We start from the raw sequence: 18,640 nt of genomic DNA, 5'->3' as shown, positions 1-18,640 counted from the left end.
TTGGTGTAAAAAACAGTTCATAATTACAAAAAATAAGTTGATATGTTTCTGAGAAAATAATTTTCGAGTGAAAGTACATTTGTAGTATCGTAGTGTTGCATCATTGCGTATTACAAGGGCATTTTCTTTTAGTTTTGTATGCTTAAATACCCGGTAAGTTAGATTCACAATGAAAACGCCATATTTATATTTCAGGGTAAAATTTCAAATTTCTTATCACACCAAATGTTCATCACAAGTACCGCAGAGTAATAGCCCCCTCCCAAATCTCTATAACATACAATTATCTGTGTGTTTCAAATTGAGACTGAGACTGTGGAGATTTAGTACTTAACTCTCGACCTCTTTTTTACATTGAATTATTATTTTATTTAATTGCCGATTACTCAATAAGATTTCTTATATCTCCCTAAAAACTAAGGAGTAGGGGACTCCACGACAATTCAATGCTTATACCTCTTTGCACGCCATCTAGCGATAATATCCGTGCATTACTGTTGGTTTTGCATCGGTGATCGTTCGTTTTGCATCGTTGTCTGTTAATTTTGCAAAAGGGGGTGTTCGTTTTGTTTTAAGCTGGTTAGCAAGATTTAAGGATAATTTTTTTTTTAAAAATTTATAAATATTTTTTTGCAAGGATATATTTTGATGCCAACTCACACTGACTTGGATCCGCCAAAGCGTGTCCACCACCGTACTCTCATCTTTGCGGATTTTAGCTGGTTTATTGTAAATGAAGGATTTTTTTTAAAATTAGACAATAGTTACTTGTCAGGTAAAATTAATTTATAATTTACGGACGTTTTATCACACGAGTTGAAAAAACAAAGGTGTAAGCAGGTACTCTGGTGCAGACATTTTATTCTTATAAATTGGCAAAATGTTTCAATTTACATTAGTGTAAATAACAATCTTATGCGTTATATAGATGCTTGCATAATAAAAAAGTAAGATGTATTTAATTAAGATATTTGAATGTTTGAATCAGTAAGATTCGTTTATCGATCTTTCTCCCATCAAATATTAAATAACCTTATATCCATTTTTTTTAAATTATGAATGCACTACTTGATCCCCATAGAAATTGTATGTCATTTAATATTGATCAATCAATATTAAAGTGTTTACAAAGTTATTATCTGGACAAGCAATTGACTTCAAATCTTATTCAGAACAAACCTGTATAACAAACCTCGTATCGTCGCATGCATCGTGTATCTGCTTGTATATATTGCCATTATGACGACACTGGGTATTGGCTTTAAATCTAATTGAGATTAAACTACTTCAAACTGTTTACATTTAAAAACATCGTTTCCTTGCGTGTCTTCTGTGTACTTGTCTATTTATAGCCACTATGACGACACTGGGTATGGAATACAATGTACATGTACGTTTATACTCGGCCAGGCTTCGCGGAAAAAATCAGAAATCGATACAAGATTCTCCACCGGGTAGAATTTTGCAACCTCAAATAAACGCGATCCGCTCTACCTGGAGGATTTCAACCACAAGACTGGTTAGGTAAAATTGGCTTTAATCTTGAACTACAGGTAATGTCAGTGAATGATATACCTAGGAATTCATTTAATGACATGGAGAAGGAAGGCCCTCCTCCGGAGTACTCGCCTTCATGCAGCAATAATGGCGGACATCCAAATGATGTTTATGGGGATGGAGTAGTGACTGCGGACATCGTTCAGGAACACAGTTAGTACTATTTATATTTAATAATAAAAAATAATGAGAAAGTCGGCAAAATTAACAACACCATAATTTTTGGCATTTTTAACAATCTTATAAAATAATTACATAACTCTCATCGAATCACCAATGAATATATTCAATTAAAATGATTTCATAGTCAAATACTATCATAATAAAACCCATGTTTTGACAATGTCATTTTGATTAAATATTTTGCTTATCATAGTAATCCTACCTGCTTTAAATTTCAAAGTTTCATATTGCAATGTTTAAAGCATTCATATTCTTTTAACGTTGATAGATCCACCCCCGGCGTACGATGATATATTCGTTAGAACTGTGTCACCTGTCAGGCGAGAAAGATCTTGCGGAGAACCTTACTACAGGGATGACAGGAATCTGTGGGAAAAACTCCACGACTGGTTTGAGATGTCCAGTATGTTTTATAGAACACCAACCTGTTTAATTTTAAATCTTCATTTGTATTTTTTTTTTCAACCAATGTTGCTGTTTGCATGATGTGATGTCGTATTGCATTCGATAGTCAAAATACCCGCTAGCATTGATAAAATTGAAACAAGTCTCAGAATCAATTGTTGAATTTTATGAAGGCCATCTTACACACTTTTGAGACCGCTTTTGATGAAATACGATCTCTGTAATAATGTATCATCAGCTACATTTTCTGATTATTTTCATAATGTATGTACCATTTAAGCGCCTTGTTTTAGCTTTGTTATAATAATGATCAGACAAGGCCAATAGGCACACAGACTAGGATCGTGCGATCTAATATTGTATGGCACTTAAATACGTTGTCGTGAAATTTAAACTCTTATTTATATCAATCCAATAATGATATATTTACATGGAAATACAACACATGCCTGATTGATTGTGTATTTTATCAATGATCTATATTATATATGTAAGATATTTTTTCAGTTCTCCAGCAGATTATATGGCTTGTTGTATTAGCCTTTTCCTTATCCTACATTGCTTATGGTAAGTTTATTAATTGAATTTAACTTTAATTTTTGTCATTTAAAAAAAATCAAAGGCTCTGAAATTAGTGACTTGGTGTACGTTTTGACCACCCAAGATGTAAAAAAACAACTATTGTTATGATTACATCATTCTATCAATAGGTATAAAATATAGTGGATCCTGCAGCGTAAAGAAATACAACAAAAAAGGGAAAATGATTGACAACAATGACATAACTGGATTGATGCAGGCTGAAGGAGGCGTCCTCTGTGCCACCGTTCTATTCGTGTTAATGGTTCGATTGCTCATACTGAGGGATAATCGCCGTACTCAACGAAAGTTGAAAATTGATTTAGAAGGACAGAAAAAATGTGGCGGTTATCTATTTTTCATTGGAATGGGTTTATACATTGCCAACTTTGGGCTATGTATAGGAGGTGGGCAAATCATATCACACAATATCCTCTGGGTGATACTCTTGTTATATATGGATCAATTAATGTTTATGTATCCCGCAAAGTGTTAACACGTACATGTATAGTCCAATTATTTTATTTACTTTTACAGGAGCGACAAACATCATGAATTTATACACGCAAGAAACCAACACAACAGTGCGCTGTGACTCAGAGTTTTACGATTTCTACTACCATGCCAAGATAGGGGAGCTTGTTGTGTTAATGCCGTACGCCGCCTATATCATATTTTCTCTGGTTTTCATGATGTCCATTCAAAGTATGTAGTGGTTTATTTTTGCGTATCCTGCTTTTATAAAATGTTCTAATCACCGTGATTCCTAAGAACATTACATTATCTATAAGTAGATATGGTTAATATTAATTAATTAACTTGACTCACACTCAAATTTTCTCAAGTAAACGTACAGAACTTGTTGTTTATACTCATTGGATCTATTCTGAATACAAATCATATATGTTTTATCCAGATGTATATCTTTAAGTACATATTGTACTTAATGCATTGCCTTAGAGGCATAGTAACGATTTGATCCATTTTTTCTCTCCATTTTTTAGTGTTCAAAAGGCTTCAGTAAGCCTTCTCTATCAGTCAACCAAAATTTGAGTGTCAGAAGTCGAGTGCACAGCAAGGTATAGAGCTCTTTATTTTTTGTCATGAACACAGCTTTTTTTTTTATCTACCGGTTCGTTTTAAACATGACTAAAAAGTAACAAACGTTTGTTTTATTCATTTTAGGCCTAAACGTACACAGAATATTCTTTTTATTATTCAAAATGGGAACAAAAACACCACATAAGCTTTGTTTACGCAACAAAGAATTGGGAGCACTGTATCTTGCTTACTTTAATTTTGGATGACGAATTGCAAACAGTAAAAGCAAAAAAAAAAATAACTTTTAACCAGAGAAGATGGATGAATAAGGCGTGTAAATTGCCCATATGAGAAATGATTAGATACTGAAAAATTAAAATACCATTAAATCTGATTGATTAAAAAAAAATTAAAAACAGTTTATATTTAACGTAACATTGGTTAGTAAGCCTTAAATATTTTAAATACTTGTAATAAGTTGATTTAAACTGGCGTATACGTGTCAAAACCTCCAAATAATGTCATTTTTATAACTTCAATGCCTTTTCTTTTATAGAGTGGGTCTAAACTCCATAATTTTGTCATAATCAACATGCAGTTTAATCGTATTCAAACCAATTTTAATCAGCAAAAATGTGGAGAGATGACCTACTATACTTTAAAAATGTCATTTTGTAGCCCAACAATTGAACGTTTTAGAAAAATACTAAAATCCGTAAATTCGTAGCCAATGCCTCATATAGCATTTAAACAACGCACTTTGTTCATGTTGTTGTGAATGAAATGGCTTAGTGGTTAGAGCACCAGACAATAGGTAACTCTATAGAACTTGGATTTTTAGGTTGTGGGTTCGATACCACCAAAACTTAAGGATTTATTATTTTTTCCTATCGTTTTTTGAAATATTTCATACTGAATATAGTTAGAAACAACCCTTTTGTAAACTTGTATTATATCATCTAAAATATATTTAATTGAAAAAAAAATGTTAAATTTGAAATTGTATTTCACGACTCAACCAAATGGGTAGTTGCGCAATCTTATTCCCCATCTTCTTTGTGACCACTGACCATTTTTCAAATAATATATATGTACAATATGACTACTTTAGATATTATTTGAAAAATAATGTATGTCAGAAAGGACACTATAGTTATTATATCAGTATTGCAACAATTTGATAGAAATTAAAAATCAGACCGATTCTAAGCTCAATGACATTTTGATTTAAAAGTTGGACGTGTTTAATGCAAACACAGACTAATGTTATCGCTACTATGATCAACTATCACCTATTTCAAATAGAGCAATGGTTTATCAGACGCAAGCTACGACGCTGGGCTAAACTTCTGGATGCTGACCAAGATGGCGTCATCAGCCAAGACGACATGATGAAAACGAATGAGAAGTTGGAACGGCTTCGTAAACTTGTTGGTGCAAGACAAATGGCCTTATCCGCCTCTAAGCAGAAGAAGTGGTGGGACGATAATGTATTCAAGCGAGGAGCCGGGAAAGACATTCACGTTGAAGAATACGTCACTTTCATGGAAGGAACGTTGGGAACTGGACCTCCGCATGATAGGGCTATCAAAATCAGACCAGTTGTCAAAAAATGGTTTGACTTCTTCACGACTGAAGAATACATGAAAAAAAAGTTGATTTTGGGAGAAGAAGATTTCGTGAAATTTTGGACTATCCTAGATAAGGGCGATGACGAGAGCCACTACAAAAGAATGTATATCAAACATTTCCCCTCACCATTATCCATGGGTGATATCATGGAGGACTTTGTTGCATTTTTGTCACATCCTGATTTCTTTGATGAATACAGCAACAGGGTGTTTAATGTAGTGAAGCATCGACCAGAGGGCACGTGTTGTAAATTATAATTCGTCAAACTTTGACAAAATACCTCTGTTTAAGATATCATGTAAAAGATATTGATAATTTTGAAAATTCTCAAAATTGGAATTATTGCAGAGATTATTGTGTCGGGGTTCCTTAAGAACAATAATTTATGTGTTGTTTGTTTTTGATCCATTGTTGTTGATTAGTCATTAAAGTCGGCAACCACATGGAAACATATGGATAAAAATATCTTAATATGTTCATAAATTCCATAACCAGTTCATGTTATATCCAGTTTTCTGTAATATCCACAATTGTAAAATTGTTGAATATTTGTAAATGTATGTGGATAAAGATATTTCGGTGTTTATACTGAACAATTTGTTTTTTAAAAATCACAAATACTTTTTTGCAAAGAATTTTAATTCATGTTTTAAACATTTGACCCAACATGTGTTGATCAGTTTGTATAGTCTGTAATGATATGGGACTTATATTGTAACATACATTTTATATTGTTTCGGAAATGAATGTATTTACAGTGTATTGTTGAGTGTTCTTACTATAATATGCATTATAAAATATGATCTTTTTTGAGATGGTTTTCAACATTTTCATTTCCAAACTGTGTATGTTTATTGTAGCACAATATTTGACCATTACATGTTTGTAAGAATACCTGAAAATAAAGAAAGCTATTTAAAAATCTTAATGATCATTTTCATCGGTTGATCAAAAGTCGCTAGTAAGTAGTAATATAGCAGCAAATAAAAGGTAACATTTTGGATGATCTTATAATTGAGAGGTGACATCGTTATGAATCACATGTGCAAAAAATATTATGATATATTAACGTGTAACATAATGATTTTTTTAACATGTGAAATCTGTCATTATGTAATAGATGAATTATAGATTGTGTTAAAAAACTTAATGCTTCCAAAAATAGACAGGTATGGTTAAATAGCGACATTGTGAAAAAACGAGTTAGCGGTTGCTCACACGCTTTTCCTCTTTTTTTTTGGGGGGGGGGGGGTATTTTTCCAAAAACCCACGAGACCAATAGAACTTTTTTTTTTTTAAAGATTTATTTGACAAAGACAAAGACAGCAGAAATAGATACAAAGGATACAAGTACACATATCTCACAATGTAATAGCTTGTCTCTTAAAGAGAAAGAACATAATGTAGGTCTATATATTATGCATATAACTCTTTACAAATTTATTCAAGAAAGGACATAATAGAAACAAAAAATATACATGAAAAACTGAAAGACTTTAATATACCTCAACTAAATCAAGAGGAATCAGAAAATATCGAAGGTCCTATTACAAACACAGAAGTTTTCAATTTTTTAAAAAACATGAAAAATGATATAAGTCCAGGACCTGACGGATACACTAGTGAATTTTTCAATTTATTTTGGAATAATATTGGATCTTTTATTACGAGAGCAATTAATAACTCAAACGAATTACTGCATTTTACAGAACCAAATAAGTTAGGAATCATAACTTGCTTGCCGAAAGCTGGAAAACAAAAACAGTTCCTAAAAAAATGGCACCCAATAAGTCTTCTAAATGTTGTTTACAAAATAGCATCAGGATGCATTGCTAATAGGATTAAGTCACTATTAGACAAATTAATAAATAAAGACCAAACTGGTTTTATCAAAGGAAGGTTTATTGGAGAAAATATAAGACTCATATATGATTTAATGAATTATACCGAACTACATAGAATACCAGGTTTATTAATGCTTATTGACTTCGAAAAAGCATTTGATACTATATCTTGGAAATTTATTTTTGAAACACTGGATTTTTTTAAATTTGGACCATCTATAAAAAAAAAAATGGATAAAGACCTTTTACAATGGCACCAAATCATGTGTTTTGCAAAATGGATTCACTTCTGACTATATTTATCTTCAAAGGGGCTGTAGACAAGGTGACCCCATTTCTCCATATCTTTTTTATTATGCGCGGAGATCTTAAGGATTTTAATTAGAAATAATAGGGATATTAGAGGAATTGTTATAGATGGAATAGAATATAAGCTTTCTCAATATGCTGATGACACCTCTCTTATTTTTGATGGTTCGCCTCAGTCTATGGATGGTATTTTAAGAGTTTTAGATTATTTTGCAGATCTTTCAGGACTAAAAATTAATTACACAAAAACTAAAATGGTTTGGATTGGGAGTAAGAAATTTTCAAGAGATGCATTTCACCATACAAGATGGAAACTAAATTGGAATAACTCAACCTTTGATTTATTAGGAATAACATTTTCTGTAACTCTAGATGAGATATCTAGCCTTAATTATGAGCCTAAACTGTCAGATATTAAAAGGATTTTAAACCAATGGAAATTAAGAAAACTAACCCCAATTGGTAAAATCTCAGTAATAAAAACATTGATTCTGCCCAAATTAAATCATCTGGTGCTCTCTTTACCTAACCCAGACTCTGATTTAACAAAGATTTTAAATAAGGAAATTTACCAATTTTTATGGGGAAGCAATATTCACAAAGTAAAGAGACCCATAGACCTTAATGTACAACAACAATCAAGAAATTTTATCAACATGTGTAGAGGAAAAATAATTAGACCCCGTTTCGTTAGAAATATTGGGGGTTGCTGTAAATGTGCGCATAAGCAAAACTCAGACATGACTTTCTTTTAAATCGTGTTACCTTCTGAAAGAGATTGCGATATTACATATTGACGTCACTCACAAAATGTCGGTTGACAAAGTATTCTACTTTTTTAGCTCACCTGAGCTGAAAGCTCAAGTGAGCTTTTCTGATCACCTTTTGTCCGTCGTCCGTCTGTCCGTCCGTCTGTAAACTTTTTACATTTTGAACTTCTTCTCTAAAACCGTTTATCCAATTTCAACCAAATTTGCCACAAAGCATCCTTATGGGAGGGCGAATATAAATTGCAGAAATAAAAGTCCGATCTGTATTCAAAGCGGAGAAAACCTTGAAACTGTAGAAAAAGGGGGGGGGGTGCATTTTTAAAAATCTTCTTCTCAAGAGTCCAATTCAACGTAGTTTAGCATAAATTATCCTTATGGGAAGGAAAATATAAATTGCAAAAATTAAGCGCTAATTCTGTTTCAAATCTGAGTTATTACGAAAACAATATTAAAGAATAGGCGTGTTTCAATCAGTTTTATAGCTTCGGGTTCGGCATCCGGTAAAATGGATAGGCAAGACTTGGCCTGGGCAAAACAAAAGATTGGCAGTTATTAATCTGCCAATCTCATTAAAATTTCAGGATATTTGATGGACCAGTATATTTGTATTTGCTGTAAATATTGCTGCAAAACAATGCGTATTTAAGTATTGAATCCTTATTTTTTGAAAGATATAGTCTCATAACTGCAACGGTGTGTGCATACAAATTGAATAACGCGCGTTAGCGCGTTATGAAAATTTGTTTGCACACACCGTTGCAGTTATGAGACTATATCTTTCAAAAAATAAGGATTTAATGCTTATATTTACATTTTTTTTACATTCTTGTCTTGTACGCAAATGCGAATTATACCTTAAAATGACTGTACTATCCTATGGGTAAGTTTAAATTAATGGAAGAGCCACTGTAACAGCCACAAGCGTGATCTTTGATTTTCGCTTGTGACGTTGTATTTATCAGCGTTCAACGTTTGTGACGTCACAATTAAAACTCGTCAATTAACCTTTTAGTACCCTTTCTGCGTTATGGTGCTATATCTGCAGTAGCTTTACATGCAAACTATACGTGGAATGTAAATATTTAAGTATTGAATCCTTATTTTTTGAAAGATATTGTCTCATAACTGCAACGCTGTGTGCATACAAATTGAATAACACGCGTTAGCGCGTTATGAAAATTTGTTTGCACACACCGGTGCAGTTATGAGACTATATCTTTCAAAAAATAAGGATTTAATGCTTATATTTACATTTTTTTTACCTTCTTGTCTTGTACGCAAATGCGAATTATACTTCAAAATTACTGTATTATCCTATGGGTAAGTTCAAATTAATGGAAGAGCCACAGTAACAGCCACAAGCGTGATCTTTGATTTTCGCTTGTGACGTTGTATTTATCAGCGTTAAACGTTTGTGACGTCACAACTAAAACTCGTGATTTAACCTATTAGTACCCTGTCTGTGTTATTGTGCTATATCTGCAGTAGCTTTACATGCAAAATATATGTTGAATGTAAATATTTGGAAATGACGATTGCCGATCTGCCCCGTCTTTTATTTTGCCACGGCCCGGGTTTGCATACCCATTTTACCAAGACTCGTATTCCATACTTCTAAAACGAGGTTCTTTGTTTAAAGCAGCCATGACATTATACGAAAAAGGGTCGATCTGACTATGATGAAATTGCTTGTTGTGCAATAGTTCGCGTATGAAGGGAAATTTTTGAAACATGCAAAATAAATTGGTGCCGATTTTGTGAAGTAAATTGAGGCTAAATATTTCAATGCGTTGACAGTATTTACACATGACGTTGGTGTTGGCTTGTTCTGATTTTCGTTTCGTTTTCATTATTTATGCTTTGTAACCTGGGAACTATCGTCTGTATTTCGTGATTTTTACGTATCAAACAGAGACTTCGGTAAATCAAACAGTTAACTGTTTACCTGCGCAAATTAAGCAAAATCTGATGTATCGAAAAAGTACTGAAATACAATTTATTCTATCGGTGATTCGGCATTATCTTTTGCGTAATGGTAGATTAATGCAATAGGTTTTGTTGAGATGCTCGGCGTTTTCTCTAGTTTATTCAGTTTAAATAGAGTTTGATATCGCTGACGGAAATACACATGTATGTAGGTATATACATGTATATATATGATTCATTTCGGAAAAAATAAATTGTGTTCTTTATTTGTTATAGTGCATGTTTCTTGTGTTTAATTGTTTACAATTTCTATTTACTAACATTATTTGAGTGTTAAGCTTCGAATTATAAGCAAGATACAGAGATTTGCTCACAATTCTATGTTTGTACACAGATCTTAAAAACTAAAGATTAAACAAGAGGCCCAGGGGCCACATCGCTCACCTGAGCAACAATTGCCTTAATTCTGATCAAATTAGCATTACAGTATCAAAATATCTTGACAACTGAGTACAGTAGATCTTGCTAAAAAAAAATTGAAAATCTGCCAATTTTTATCCACCTCTTATTTTTTAGTAAAGCCCCTTTTGTTGTTGTACCTGTAAGAAGATTTTTCTCTATTCCTATAACCCCCCCCCCTCCCCATTTCGTGGCCCCACTATTCTCTAGGGAATCATGGTTTCATCAAACTTAAATCTACCTTTAATCTCATAACCTGTGCTTTCACACTAAGTACTGAGTTTTGGACCGAAAACTTTCCCAGAATATTTTTAAGGAATGTAAAACTTGATTCCCCAATTGTGGCCTCACCCTACCCCCGGGGACCATGATTTGAACAAACTTGAATCAACACATCCTGAGGACGCTTCCATTTTAATTTGAGTTTTTCTGGCCTAATAGTTTTTGAGAAGAAAATTTTTAAAGATTTTCTCTATATATTCCTATGTAAAACTTGATCCCCCAATTGTGGCCCCACCCTACCCCCGGGGACCATGATTTGAACAAACTTGAATCAACACTTCCTGGGGATGCTTCCATTTTAATTTGAGCTTTTCTGGCCTAATAGTTTTTAAAAGAAATTTTTTAAAAGATTTTCTCTATATATTCCTATGTAAAACTTGATCCCCCAATTGTGGCCCCACCCTACCCCCGGGGACCATGATTCGAACAAACTTGAATCTACACTTCCTGAGGATGCTTCCATTTTAATTTGAGCTTTTCTGGCCAAATAGTTTTTGAGAAGAAAATTTTAAAAGATTTTCTCTATATATTCCTATGTAAAACTTGATCCCCCAATTGTGGCCCCACCCTACCCCCGGGGACCATGATTTGAACAAACTTGAATCTACACTACCTGATGATGCCTCCACACAAGTTTAAGCTTTACCGGCCTAATAGTTTTTGAGAAGAAGATTTTTGAAAAATACCAACAAATTTTCAATAATTCTCAATTATCTCCCCTTTAAAAAGGGTGTGGCCCTTTATTTGAACAAACTTGAATCCCCTTCACCTAGTGGTGCTTTGTGCCAAATTTGGTTGAAATCTGCCCAGTGGTTCTTGAGAAGAAGATGAAAATGTGAAAAGTTTACAACGACAACGACAACGACAACGACGACAGACAACGGACAAATTGTGATCAGAAAAGCTCACTTGAGCCTTTGGCTCAGGTGAGCTAAAAAGTAAAAACAATTGTCAATATTTATTAAGAAAATTTTCAAAGTCTGTTCTTCCAGAAACCAACTTTAACAACTTATTGTATTGTAAACTTAACCTTTTTTCGTCATTATTACTGCTACTGTACATGTGATCCTTGACTGTGTGTGTGTACATTTGTATAAACTGATCTTGAACCTCAAATACAAGTAAACTGGTCTTGAGTGAATAAAAGAATTGAAAATCTTAGGACATTCTTTTTTTCCATTTTAAATGCTGAATAGGAAATACTGTGAGCTCTGTATCTTGCTTATAATTCTACGATTGACGCTGAAATTTTGGTTGAACATTAGAAATTCTATATGAATTAAAGTATGTTAAATACTTGTACAAACAAAATAAAAGAATGCTATTCTGTATATACCTACTCTCTGGGGCCCCCTTTTTCAGGCACGTAGCATCGGGGGGGGGGGGGGGGGGGGAGGGGGGGGCGGGGGGGGGGGGGCTTTTTCTCGCAGCAACCAATTTTTTAAAATTTACATATAAAAATTTGAATTATCACATGGAGTTGCCCCCCCCCCCCCACTTTTTTGGGAGTATGTAAAAAATTGATATGAAAATAAGGAAATGAGGAGTGAAATTGAAGCTATATACTACGCGAGCCCCCCCCCCATAAGGATTTTGAAGATTTTGGAGGACTTTAAATTTCCTTTTTTTTTTTTTTTTTTTTTTTTTTTTGCTTGTCAAGATTTTTTTGGATGAGTCTGCCCCCCCCCCCCCCCCCCACTTTCAAAAACGATGCTACGTGCCGGTCTTTATACAATAAATAATGTGAAATCTACATCAATTTTGATAGTTTTTCAGACACGAGTAAATAAAAACGACATCTTTAAAACAGTTTCCATAGTTCTAAAACATTTCTGATGCGGGGATAAAGTAATTATCGCTATTCCTAAGAAAATATCACAGCGGAAAATTATCCTGGTTTGTACGTAAATAACAGTCATTTAATTATAATGGAGAATTTTTTTTAAATACAATAACTAGTAAGTAGTTGATGAAAAAAATGTACCTATATGCTCTCATATATTTTGATCGCTTTACAAAGTGTGTGTGTGTGGGGGGGGGGGGGGGGGGGGGGCAGAACGAAAATATAGGGAATTGGAAGTTAAGAACTTAACAGTGTACCCCTACCAAATGTTTAGTTTTATATCTTGCGTAGGATTTTCTTATTCTGGTAAAACATAGTATTTCATGAAGGTACAATGTCAAAGATTACGTGTATGCAAAAATAAGTGTAAAATTCGAATACTTTACAATATTTATTTTTTGTTATTCTACCGAGGGACCATACGGCACAATATCTTTTAAACGCCCATTGTTGCTCAGGTGAGCGATGTGGCCCCATGGGCCTCTTCTTAATTTTATTTGTGTATGTTTCATGCATACCTTATCGGAATAACTTTAATAATAACTTTAATAAGGGGCATTTTTCTGACAAGAAATGGAAGGATTTTTGTTTGAATATTCCATTAAAAGTTTTAACTGGAATGAAAAATAAAAAAATGATATGGCAGGGGTCTTTAAGAGAGCAATTGTTTTCGCCGCGAAAAACAACATCGACGAGCGATGAAATTACGAAACACCATCTGAAGCAATGTGATTGCGGAATACAACAGTGTCCTATATCTTGCAGTTATTGTTATGTAATGAAGTATCACTCAGGATGTGTAAGTATTGGTGTACTCATCTGACCGGAAGTGAACAACGGACGGAATGTCACAACATTGTTAACACCACTTGTCGTCTTGCACCTGTTGAATCTCAGACGTCTCTGTCGGGTCGTGTTTCTGTTTCCTGCCCCTCTATCAGAGGAATCAGCATTGGATATAAATTGTTGGCAAGGGAATTATGGAAAAGAATCGCTCTCCTAAATCATCTAAAGCAGACCTCGCCAGTTCTAGCGCTGGAGAAGGCGGGGTAACCTCTGACGTACAGGACCAAAGTACAGTCAATTGTTTTCATACATTTAGATTGGTATTATTCTGTAAATAGGTTTATAAAGCAAATCAAAGAAATCAAATATCATTGTAAGGAGATACGGAGGATTAATGGTTATTTTGTGTCGATCAAATTGAAACCGGTAGTAAATACGTACTAGAATGTATCTAAAATTATACGTTTACATCAACACTTCAGATTTTTATAAAAGAATCGAAAACATAATATAGAATTTAAAAACATGTGTGACGTATGCACTAAAGATTTCAAGCTCTAACGTATAAAGATGAGATAAGTTTATAAGCGTGTAATTAGCAGATAAGTCAATCCGACAAATATTTTTTTTTTACAAATTCATATTTTTTTTTTCTCACATCTAATTAATTGAAACACACACATAAGCAAAATAAGAATAGAAAATCTGCAAGGCGTTTATTTTTGGGTTTAAGACCTTCCTCCGGCATATGGTGACATCTTCTCCAAACCTTGGACCCCCATCCCTAGTTCATCCCAAAAAACTTGTTATTCATCTAAACAAGATGACAGGAACTTGTGGGAGAAACTTCACGAATGTTTTGAAATGTCAAGTAAGTCTGAAATATATCAACTTCTAATACTCCGATGTACTGGGGTCAGTGGACCGTGGTTTGTGTTACGGTTGTTTCATTTTGCGGTGATAATACATTTGTCAAGCTAGATTTTTGCTATTTTCAGTACTAAATTTAGATTTGACTATTGTTTTTAGAAGCATTTTTGTATATTTTATTTTACAGTTTGCCAGCAGATTATTTGGCTTCAGGTTTTGGTCTTTTCTATACTTTACATTGTGTTTGGTGAGTAGCTTTTTATTTTACTGTGTCAAGATCACATACATCAATGTTTATAATCATTATAAGCGTCGTATTTTATACTTTACTTTAATGTGCATTTGTTTTATTTAAGGGTTAAAATACAGTGGCCAATGCGTTAGCCAGGAGTTTGACAGCAAAGGAAAAGTCTGGCATGAGGAAGATTTGACCGTGTTCATTCGGGCGGAAGGTGGCTTTCTGTGTGCAACCATTCTCATCGTCCTTCTAATAAGGTTAAGGTTACTAGTGCATCTTCGTCGAACTCAACGAATAACCACGGCCGACTTACAGATAGCAAAGCTATGGGATGGTCGCATTGTTGTACTTTACTGTGGGATCTACATTGTTAACTTTGCACTCTGCGTTGCAGGTAGGTCTGTTCATGTTGCACAACAAAAGTTTATTCATTATTTGTTGATGTCTTAATGTTGTATGGATGCTGACTCGTTGCGCGTAATGCCATTTAAATACTAAATGAATTAAGTCATTTCAATAGAAGTTAAATCTTATGCTATGTTTCATTGAGTAATCATGACAAAAATATCTGACTTCGTAATGCAATATTATAGTACATACTAAACATTTACTCTCTCTCTCTCTCTCTCTCTCTCTCTCTCTCTCTCTCTCTCTCTCTCTCATTAAATTTTTGGTATTTTTCAGGAGCAACAAAAATCATTCCACCAAATACAAATATTACCAAATTAAATTGTATCTCAGAGTTCTACAATTTCTACTACTATGCCAAGATAGGCCAGCTGGCTGTCTTTATGCCGTACGCTGCCTATGTCATTTCCTACGTCACCTTTATGATGCATTTACAAAGCAAGTATTTCTTTTGAAGAATAATTTAATTTCAGTTGGTGAAAAATTACAAATGCAATATATTATAACCTTGCCTGGGTCACAGTAAGACTACCGTAAATGAAATATTAATCCGCCGTAAAGCTTCTGAAATTTTGATAATCCAAACATAATATGATTTGTCCCGACCATTCCAAATAATAATCGGACGATATTTCAAATGACCATCGGATGACCAAGCTGATTATTGTTTTCACGGTTATATGGTAACTAAGGTAAATGATTGATTTAAATAGTGTTACCCGTCTGTGACACGCTATATTACATCGTGTGTGTTGTGGTGATGGTAAAATGTTAAAACAATCTATACTTCAAAAAAGGCTAGAGTTTTAGACGACTAATACGGTTTTCATATCATTGCATCAAAAATTCTGTAAAGATTCACAAAATAAAAAATACAGACCTTAATATCATTATAAAAAGTTCTCCAAAGTTAGTGGGAGTAAAATGCCATCATGATATTATATTAAACGTTGATCATGCTTTGTTTAAAATTTCGCACAGAGAAATGGTTTATACGACGTAAACTGCGTTGTTGGGTTAAACTTTTGGATGCAGACCAGGATGGCGTCATCAGCCAAGATGACATGAAGAAAACAAATGAAAAGTTAGAAGGACTACGTAAACTTTTTGGTGCAAGAAAAACAGCTTTATCCGATTCACAACAGGAGAAGTGGTGGAGTGATCATGTATTTAAGTGTGGACCCGGGAAAGATATACCCGTTCAACAGTTAGTAAGTTACATGGAGGGGATAATGACTCAAGATTCGCCCGCAGAACGCGCCAAAGTTGTCAGACCAAAAATCAAGAAATGGTTTAACATTTTCACAACAGAAGATTTCCTTAAGTTAAAGATGATTTTCAGCGAGGAAGATTTTGTCAAATTTTGGGCAGTGTTGGCGAATATTGATGAGCGACACAGCAGAGAGATGCTTATTAAATATTTCCCTTCACCATTAACACTGAATGATTTCCGGGAAGATTTTGTGGCTTTTTTGTCAAACCCTGAATTTCTTGATGAGTACAGCAGCAGGATTTTTAACATTTTAAAGAACAAACCAGATTGCATGTGTTGCAAAGTTTAAGCTTAGACAAATCGCTAGTCTTGTTTTAAGAATTACGATAAGCATCTCCTGACTTTTGTCAACTGTTTTACTTGCTAAATTAATTATGTATTCGTCTTTCAGTTTGTTTGAAAGAAATAGCATATGTAGCGTAAATACTTGTTCCACGTTACGAACAATACCTTTAAAAGTAAGGAATTAAAAATGTGTTGTCAACAACAAGTTTTTTTTGTTTTATTGGAGATCATTGTTTTTATACCCAATTAATTTTTGTAATTGGTTATTTTGTGTTATATTGTTAGTCAAATAATACAAATGATTTACCCACCGCAGGCTGCTTGAAAATTTTATGAATAAATAATCATAAGAAGATTTAAATTTGATTATTTCTACGCAAAATTAATGAAGTATGATAGAACTAATGCAGAGTCTCCAGTTGCAATCAACATTCTTTTCAAGTTCGTTTCTATGGTCCAAAGAACGTTAGTCTGAAAATCTGTGCAAAGAAATCCTGAACATTAATTACATATATTTATTTGAAATTACTGAGTGAGTGTTAGAGCGGAAAACTCATATTGTGTAGGGTTTAAACTCATATTATGTAGGGTTTAAACTCATATTGTGTAGGGTTTAAACTCATATTGTCTAGGGTTCTTTAAGTTAAAAAATCTGATACTTTCATTACGCATTCATAGCGATTCTTTATTCTGTCTTTATTCTGTTTGTTTGAGAAAATAAAGTTTTGTATTTGGTTGTTACCTTTGATGGTAAAAAATTTTCTTGTTTTTTCTGCTGCGTCTCATTGAACAATTGATAAAGTTAATGGGTTTATGAAAAACAGCAAATTCTTACATTAAGGTTGCCTGCTTATCCTTTTTACCGACTTCAATCCAACGACTATATTTTCATACACATGTAGTCCATTTTTCTCTAAAAGCGCACGTCAAATTGCGGAGCGCGCAATGCCTTTGCTATCATTTATTTTAATGTTGAGACAAAGGCCATCAAGCTCAGAGGGGGAAACTAATATCATTTTAAGTCAAAAAAGGCCGGTGGTCAGCCCAAAATACACTTATAAATACTACTTTTGGTCGTTAACTTATGTATAGTAAAGAGAAAAAATATTAAATATTACATTTGAAATTTAAATATTTTATTTTATCTTTTTACAAAGCTCTGAATGATATAAATAAGGCACAAAAATAGCCACGCACAATCAGCACTCTAAATTTGCAAATAAGGTTTTCTGCCGGTTAATGATTCCCATCTCAGAAACCTTTATTAAATTTAAAATAAATTTTTTTTTAATGTTAAAACTTCCCCTTTTTGGGCCATGTTGAACTTTGCCGACTACCGTTTTCTGTGTAACTACCAAACATGCTTCCTTTTCTCTTGTCCTCGGTTTTTTTTTTTTTTTTTGGGGGGGGGGGGGGGTGGATAATGCAAACAATAAGCGCGTATGGTGATCATTGTGATGTCAATAAAAATGAACGTTTTTGCTATTTTATAGGCTCATTTTAGGAAGCATATTGGTAAATGTAAAATTTGTTTAAAAGACTAAAAGTTTTCCCGCCAAAATTCAATTTCTTATAGAACATTTCCAAAAATTTAAACCTTTGAGTTTCAAGTCTCTCTTCTCCTTAAGCAATCGAAAAAATAGCTTGTTTTAATTATGACAGAATTTCCGATTGCTGATTTCATTGAAAAAAAAAAGAACCAGAATTATGTGCCAATTGTTTATAATGAAAGAAAATAATTATTTTCATAACCTTCAAATGAGTTATCTTTAAACATTTTTTAACAAGCTCGACCCTGTGTTTTTTGATAGAATTTTTTCCCTTCTTCCACAATAAGCCAAGCCATATCCTGCCTTGAGTAGGAAAACTTTCATATTATCATCAGAGAACAAAAAATCCTAGCTAATCCAAACGTTGCTTAATGTGAATGCTAAAAGATTTTGCACTTTA

At 33.5% G+C, this 18,640-nt stretch overlaps 2 protein-coding genes across 3 annotated transcripts; both read left to right on the top strand.

The window, feature by feature from the left end:
• The first annotated feature begins 1,368 nt into the window (after positions 1–1,368).
• On the top strand, positions 1,369–6,167 carry LOC128168792 (uncharacterized). The gene is made up of 6 exons (XM_052834955.1): positions 1,369–1,710; positions 2,009–2,143; positions 2,653–2,712; positions 2,856–3,131; positions 3,262–3,429; positions 5,071–6,167. Exons 1-6 carry the CDS (start codon positions 1,557–1,559, stop codon positions 5,652–5,654), a joined length of 1,377 nt encoding a protein of 458 aa, XP_052690915.1. The 5' UTR covers positions 1,369–1,556; the 3' UTR covers positions 5,655–6,167.
• Positions 6,168–13,707: 7,540 nt separating this feature from the next.
• On the top strand, positions 13,708–17,320 carry LOC128168781 (uncharacterized). Of its 2 annotated transcripts, XM_052834940.1 has the most exons (6): positions 13,708–13,904; positions 14,350–14,487; positions 14,674–14,733; positions 14,843–15,118; positions 15,409–15,570; positions 16,114–17,320. In XM_052834940.1, the coding sequence occupies exons 1-6, from the start codon at positions 13,811–13,813 to the stop codon at positions 16,692–16,694; spliced, it is 1,311 nt and encodes a 436-aa protein (XP_052690900.1). In that variant the 5' UTR covers positions 13,708–13,810; the 3' UTR covers positions 16,695–17,320. The 2 variants fall into 2 exon arrangements, with proteins under 2 accessions (XP_052690900.1, XP_052690901.1); XM_052834941.1 differs by lacking the exon at positions 16,114–17,320 and having other exon boundaries at positions 15,409–15,587.
• Positions 17,321–18,640: the final 1,320 nt, after the last annotated feature.

Source organism: Crassostrea angulata, unplaced genomic scaffold (genome assembly GCF_025612915.1).
Source record: "Crassostrea angulata isolate pt1a10 unplaced genomic scaffold, ASM2561291v2 HiC_scaffold_47, whole genome shotgun sequence".
Classification (NCBI taxonomy): domain Eukaryota; kingdom Metazoa; phylum Mollusca; class Bivalvia; order Ostreida; family Ostreidae; genus Magallana; species Magallana angulata.
This window is presented reverse-complemented; position numbering and strand designations above follow the sequence as displayed.

Bases quoted from the DNA above. Each gene is read 5' to 3' on its own strand.
- LOC128168781 (XM_052834940.1), top strand. From the start codon at position 13,811: ATGGAAAAGAATCGCTCTCCTAAATCATCTAAAGCAGACCTCGCCAGT. The intron at 14,734-14,842 runs GTGAGTAGCTTT...GTTTTATTTAAG, and splicing joins TATACTTTACATTGTGTTTG to GGTTAAAATACAGTGGCCAA. The intron at 15,119-15,408 runs GTAGGTCTGTTC...GGTATTTTTCAG, and splicing joins CTTTGCACTCTGCGTTGCAG to GAGCAACAAAAATCATTCCA.
- LOC128168792 (XM_052834955.1), top strand. From the start codon at position 1,557: ATGTCAGTGAATGATATACCTAGGAATTCATTTAATGACATGGAGAAG. The intron at 2,144-2,652 runs GTATGTTTTATA...ATATTTTTTCAG, and splicing joins CGACTGGTTTGAGATGTCCA to TTCTCCAGCAGATTATATGG. The intron at 3,132-3,261 runs GTGGGCAAATCA...TTACTTTTACAG, and splicing joins CTTTGGGCTATGTATAGGAG to GAGCGACAAACATCATGAAT.